Consider the following 6917-nt stretch of genomic DNA (forward strand, 5'->3'; position numbering starts at 1 on the left):
ATGATCCACTGTGGCGACCCCTAATGGGAGCAGCTGAAAGTAGTAGTAGTTGGGCTGGTTTTAACATGGAACTTTGAGTGAGGTTCATTTCTACACCACACTACGTATCTAAACTTCGATTTGACTGATTTTTTTTCTTCTTCCCTTCCTTTCAGCTGCTTTTTTTTTTTTTTGGAGCAGCACCCTCTCACCATTTGCCTGGTGTCTGTCAACATCTCAGGATACCAGAGACCCCCCCCCCACAGCTACTCGACCTTACAAGAGCCTTTCTTCTCTGCCCCACCCGTCCACAGTACACCCAGTTCCACCCTGCCCCTAAGTGATGTCGTAGCACAAACCGTGAAAGTGAAACATAGAGGTATACGCATATAAAAGAACAAAAAAAAAGGTGTGTTTATGTAGATGTAATAATCCTTTGTCTAAACAAATTCACACAAAACCCCGAGAGGGGGGGAAAAAAGTCTACAAAAGTAAGCGAGAGACAGTGAAGGCGTATGTGTTAAAATTCATTTATAGCGTGGTGTTGGAGTTGAATGATTGATGTGCGTTGATGTTCTAAGCCCGTCCCACAACCCTCGTATCTGACCCTCGCATCCTGCTAGAGGGGGACCGGCTCGTTTCCATCCCGCGTCAACTGAGCGAGGAACGCGGAGCGAAGCGGTCCCGTTAGGTTTTGGAGAAACGTGTAAGTGTGCTGTTTTCAGAAGGTCCTCTCTGATGTACATACGTTACCGTGGCAAATCCAAGGACTCAAGTGTCTCAATTCTGTGCGTCTGTTGAAGAGAAATATAAATGTGAATCTGATATGAAACTGTAAGATGTTGTTTGAGCATTATCTGATTTTCCCGTCATCATTTGAAAATATTCAGAAACAAATATGATTACTATATGATAGATATATGATAATAAACATCATGCGTGGGCTTCTAAATCATGACAGACCAGTAACTGGTAGTTAATATTTTTTACTCGTTTCTTTCATCCTAGGCCCATTTTTTCTATTAATTGTTTCTCATTATGTTGTACATGTTCTCCAAGATCTTGTTTTTCGTCATTTTGCTGTCGTTCTGGTAATCTGGTGTTGATATTGAGCGACATAGATGTTGATGATCATATCTCTCTGGTTATTCTCAGAACGTGTTATATTTTAGTCATTTGTTTCAAAGGTGAACTCCGACAGCCTCGCCATATGAACAACCTTCTTATGTACCAAAACTGTACAAACATCTACCTGCTATTTTGACACTCCTGTATCGACATGTCTCCTGTGCCCCGCTGTTTGATTTGTATTGTAACCTGTGCATTACAACTTGGACCAGGTTAGTGTAAGTACGGTTATTTTTGTATATTCATAAGAGACCAAACAGATTCCTTAGCCATCCAACTGCTCTTTGTTGTACATGTTCATTCGGCCATTGTTGACCTTTGACCTGTTTTGTGACAGTGATATTTGTACATGGTCACTTAGGGAAGGATGGAAACTGACCTAGTGTACATTTTGCCAGAAGAGGTCGCTGTCGAGCATCATACCTTCTGTCTATTGGCTAGTTCCCCCAAAAACAACTCGGCACAACTTGATTTAGGATGTGTATGGGCAGGCGTTTAAAACCAGTGGCCCCAGTCCTGTGCTGAATATATCCCATATATTATGGTTTCTCAGTGTGTGTGGTGTTGACATTTTAATGGGCTGTCTCAGCGGTTGGTGTGAGGAAAAAAAAAAAGCAAAGATGGGCTGAAAGCAAATGCTGGGAGATTAGTAACTTTTTTCATAATTTAGGTTAATTTGTATTTTATTTAGATTTTAATGCCCTCCCCAGTGCATGTAAGCCTTTTGAGATGCAATAAATTCAATGACGGACAGAGCTGCCTATGAATATTTTTTTTTCCGTTAAATTTTTTTTTTCATAAAACATCCAGCCGGATCAGATGAAAATAGTTTTGTTAGAGTATTTAGTTTTTTTTTGTACTACTTTATTAATCCCTGTGGGGAAATTCTTTCTCTGCATTTAGCCCATCCTAGCTGTGTAGCGAGGAGCAGTGGGCAGCTGCAGCGCCTGGGGACCAACTCCAGTTCTTCTTCCCGTTGCCTTGCTCAGGGGCACAGACAGGAGTATTAACCCTAACATGCATGTCTTTTTGATAGTAGGAGGCAACCAGAGCACCCGGAGGAAATCCACGCAGACGTGGGGAGTACATGCAAACTCCACACAAAAAGGACCTAGGAATGACCCCCAAGGTTGGACAACCCTGGGGTTCGAACCCAGGACCTTCTTGCTGTGAGGCGACAGTGCTAACCACTGGGCCACCATGCCACCCGTCTTGCTCATCGTGTCCATGATGTCATGAGACCAAGTCAACCACCAAGTTAACTGAACTGTAGATACAATAACTTTCAATAATAGAAGAAAAAAATAAGAAAATCACTTTATGAGTCATTGTAAGGTTACAATGAAATGTGTTCTCTGCATTTAACCCATCCTACTGTATAGGAGCAGTGGGCAGCTGCAGCATCTGGGGACCAACTCCAGTTCTTCTTTCCATTGCCTTGCTCAGGGGCACAGACCAGAGTATTAACCCTAACATGCATGTCTTTCTGATGGTGGGAGGAAAGCGGAGCACCCAGAGGAAACCCAAGCAGGCACGCAGAGAACATGCAGACTCCACATAGAAGGGACCTGGGACGGCCTGGGGTTTGAACCCTTCTTGCTGTGAGGCAACTGTGCATAGTAGTAGTAACCCCATAACTGTAATTTCCATCTACAAATTAGTGTTGCCTTGAAATGGGATTCTTGTCATATGCTCATCGCCAACAAACACACATACAAGTAGGAATCTTGGTTTAATGTTGGTTGCTTTCAGCGTCAGTCATTTCCAGCATCAGTAACTTCTGGTAATCAAAATGAAATTCATAAGAGTTGCGACACACAAGTAACAAGAATCAAAAATATAACACCAGATTTATACTTGTCATCACACAACATTGTGGTTATTTTTTTTTCAATCTCACCATATCCTTTGAATTACAGGATTCTAAACAGCTCAAGTAATTGGTGAATGTTTCAGTCCCGTGCTATTATTATCCATTACCCATTATTCAGCCTCGAATTAAATACATAGTTACAGTACTAGGCTATCAAAATATATTCATAAAAACTCCCTCAAGTAGTGTACATTTCCATAAATTAGCACCAAGTCTCTGGATAAGCACCACTGCAGTTATGTGCACAACAATGAAACCCCATTTCACTGTGTTGCAAGGATAGAAAAAAAGGAGGGCGAGACTCACAACAAACTCGTATCCAGGATCTGTCAGGACCCTTTCAACTATTTAGAGAGAGAGACACAACGTCTTATTTGCAAAGTGTAAAAAAAACAAAAAACAAAAAACCTAACAGAAAATTACATAAAACTTATAAATCTAAATATACACAATGCAGAACACCAGTCTTTTCATTTAGAAATTGCTCATAAAAATAATTATGGCGTCAGTATCTTTATGTACTGTAGATTGAACTTAAGAACAAAAATTAGACTTATTTTCCTGGGTCTTTTGTCAAGTCCAATGCACACTTGCTCTTTTTACAAAACACAGTGAAGGATATTTGAACATGGCAATGGCTCTCCATACAAAGCCTAACTGGATAAAATTGACTAATTTAACAAGGTTTTTGCTAATATGAAAAAGATATGAAACAAATGTACACAACTCTCCACAAGGCATCCAAATTGGTCAAATCTGAAAATGCAATAAAAATAACAAAATTGCAGACCTAAGTGATCCATTAATACATAATCATGATATTCAATATTTTTTCTAAGTGTTTCTTTTTTTAACAAATAAATTAGAAGAGCACAAGAGCCACAGTTCTCTGTGCATCGACAAGTTTCTGTTGTTGTCACCATTGAGTCTGTATGACTGTGTGTGTGTGTGTGTGTGTGTGTGTGCGTTTGTATGTATATGTGTGTGTGCAGGTTTGTGCAGTGTGGTATGTGTTGATTTGTATGTGTTATTTGTGACTTTAAGACACTGTCACTTGTGCGACAGGTGCCACTGGGTGGCGTAGGAGGTAACGGAGAAGCAAGCGGAGGAGAGGCAGTCGATGGAGACTCCCCCAGTTGGGGATAAGGGGGAGTGCAACTGTGTGGTTGATGTAGTGGTGGTTGTGGGGGTGGGGGTGGGGTGGGGTGGGGTACTGTATTGGAGATCGGTCTGTGGTAGCGGTGCAGGTTCTAAGGAGGCGGAGGTTGGCTGATGGCGGGAGGGGGGTGTCCATGCTCTTAGGCCATCCGGCACTCACTTGAGTCCCCGTGGACCCAATAACAGATCTGGGCGTATTTGAGGGGTGTTATCCTGACTGCCACGTTGTAATCCTGTTGCACCCCGTTCCTGTTAACATCCACCCACTGGTGACCGGAAAATACAGCGATGATCTTCCTCCTCCACTTCTTTTTGCCGGGCTCTTTGAGGCGGATGTAGACTCCCGAGCCACTGGAGCCGGGCTTGGCATCACAGTACTGGTACAGGAGGTCATTGGACTCCTGTGACACGGAGCAGAAGCGGTACACCAGGTTGCCTGGTCGGTCGTCATCAAAACCGGAGAAGTGGATCCTCCCGGCGGGCAACTTCTTCACCGAATCGATGACGCCCAGGTCCATGTGCTTGACCTTCTGGGCCTTCTTCAGCTCCAAAACAGCATAGTCATAATCCGCAGCCACTGCTTCAGACACGCCTTTGAACCAGCCCTTCGGCACCTGGGTCTGCTTCACCCGGGTCCACCTGAACGACGGCCTCTCAGGCTCGGCACTGCGCCGGCTCCGGCTCTTTCTCCCTTTCCCTTTCCTGTTTCCTTTCCCTTCTTCCTCTTCTTTCTCTTCGTTTTCCTCCATTTCCTCCTTGTCTTTGTCTCCCCTCCTCCTTTTGCCCTTCCCACGTCCTCTCCCTTTGCCTCCTTTCCTTCCTCTGGACTTCTCTTTCAGGACGCCCACACGCAGCTTCCGCGCCCCGCTCAGGTAATCCTTTCCGTCGTGAATGCAGTGGGCAGCGGTCAGTACGTGTTTAGGGGACACCAGAACCCCGGAGCAGCCCGTGGAGATCTTGACTGAGGTGGCGAAGGGGTATTTGGTGGAGAACTGCTTATCCGAGATGGTGAACCGAGTGTCAGTGCCGTACACCTCCCGTTTGCGGCGGGAGATGGAGGAGGAGTTTCCGGGCCAGGCGGTGACCTCGTTGAGGCCCTGCACAGACACGGAGGTGAGCGTGCGCGAGCCGTTCTCATAAACAGTCTCGTAGGATAAGAACTGCTCCAGGTCATCCAGGGAAGGGGCGGGAAGCCCACGCTGGCACTCGATCCCGCAGATTCCCGTCGGCTCAGCCTGGGACTGGGCTGAAAACGTGGGGCTGCTGAGGGGCACCGTGCGTCTGTTTCTTACCAGGGGCACCTTCCACTGTGGCCAGATATATTCATCATCAACTGCGGCCTCTGCCGCTGTGGCTACAGCCACCTCCACCACAGCCAGCACCGTCACTGGGAGCAGGAGACACAGGGGTATGGGGCCCATCATTAAGGCGGGCCTGGCTCTGAAATGAAGAGGAGAGGGGAGTCATATTTGGCCATATGTCAAGGCAACCTTGTTTATCATCTTTCGATCCTTTAAAGGGTAACATCTAGTCTAGGTGAAAAATGAAAGTAATCCTAAAAATTCAACACACAGTTGAATTCAAAACACTGAAGGCTACGTTGCGTATTACCAGACAAAATATGTGCACCGACCAGTCTACTCATTTGATGATTCATTTGGTGTGAAGGCTTAAAAGGAAATCACATAGGCCCAGTTAATTCCACATGGGGGCAATGTAGACCAGCGAGGGCTACTGGGATTGTTTTAGACACTAAAATGAAAGCCCAGTGAGCCTTCCCACAAAACCAGCTGAAAGGAAAGTCAGCAGTCTGTGGACAACACTGTCAACACAGTCCAGCACATTTCTACCGCAACTCCTAAAAATGCTCCTCTCTGCAAAATAGACAGCCACCGCTTTTTGTGATGGCTAATTTGTGAAGTAAATTTCAGAGAACTCTTTAAAAAAGTCACAGACTTCCTGAAACAGTTCGGCTGGAGTTGATATATTAGGCCGTGCGGTTGAGAGTATATTAATGGTCCGCGAGCCCCGCTGGAGGCTGTGGGCATGGAGGAAGAGATGGGGAACCCTGAATCTCTGACTGAGCTGAGACAGTGGCTTGGAGGTTTGCCACAATGGTTAACCTTCTTTCTCAGTAATGATGATATCTGGTTTCGCTTGCCATACGCTACTTCGTATCCAAGAATACATACGACATCAAGCATAATGACTGTGCAAGCTGCAGTAAGAATGCAGAGTGTGCATCTCTGCGAGCTTGGACGTTGCTAATGAACCTGAAAGCCCTGTAAAGGAAATTGGGATTTAGGTGGATTTCAATGGATTCGGCAGACCATCACTTCATCAGAGTGAAAGGGCCTTATTTCACCGGCATTTCCACTCTGTGACACTTGACACAAGCGGTTCATGGGAGGATGCTGCTCATTTAGGAGCGAAGGTGCAAAACCAGATGTTTATTTCAAGCACTAATATCAAGTAAAAAAAAAAAAAGGGGGGGGGGGCAGTGATTCCTCTTCCAGCATGAGGAGAACCCTATCAGAAACAGCCTAGGGTAGATTGGCCATTGGCTTCGCCTCTTCATTCCCATCAAATTAGCTGTTAGTGCAGCATAGAAAGGCTTCGCAGATCTGCCAAAGAACACAGCTCAGAGGAGGAATTTCCAGGCACACCTGTGCAGAGATCCAACGTCAGTTCTGACGATGATAGACTCACTATCAGTTCTGCCATCGCATAAGGCCCTTCGGCAACGCTTTACATTAACTGCATGTCATGAGTCAAGACA

The 6917-nt window shown here is 45.3% G+C and overlaps 1 protein-coding gene across 1 annotated transcript; it reads right to left on the bottom strand.

Moving 5' to 3' along the window:
* Positions 1–4278: 4278 nt before the first annotated feature.
* Positions 4279–5559, bottom strand: prss35 (serine protease 35). The gene has a single exon (XM_056286854.1). It carries the CDS (start codon positions 5557–5559, stop codon positions 4279–4281), a length of 1281 nt encoding a protein of 426 aa, XP_056142829.1.
* Between the last annotated feature and the right edge of the window lie 1358 nt (positions 5560–6917).

This window comes from Lampris incognitus, chromosome 9 (genome assembly GCF_029633865.1).
Source record: "Lampris incognitus isolate fLamInc1 chromosome 9, fLamInc1.hap2, whole genome shotgun sequence".
Lineage (NCBI taxonomy): Eukaryota > Metazoa > Chordata > Actinopteri > Lampriformes > Lampridae > Lampris > Lampris incognitus.

Excerpts from the sequence above, each read along its gene's own strand:
- prss35 (XM_056286854.1), bottom strand. The coding sequence starts at position 5,559 with ATGGGCCCCATACCCCTGTGTCTCCTGCTCCCAGTGACGGTGCTGGCT.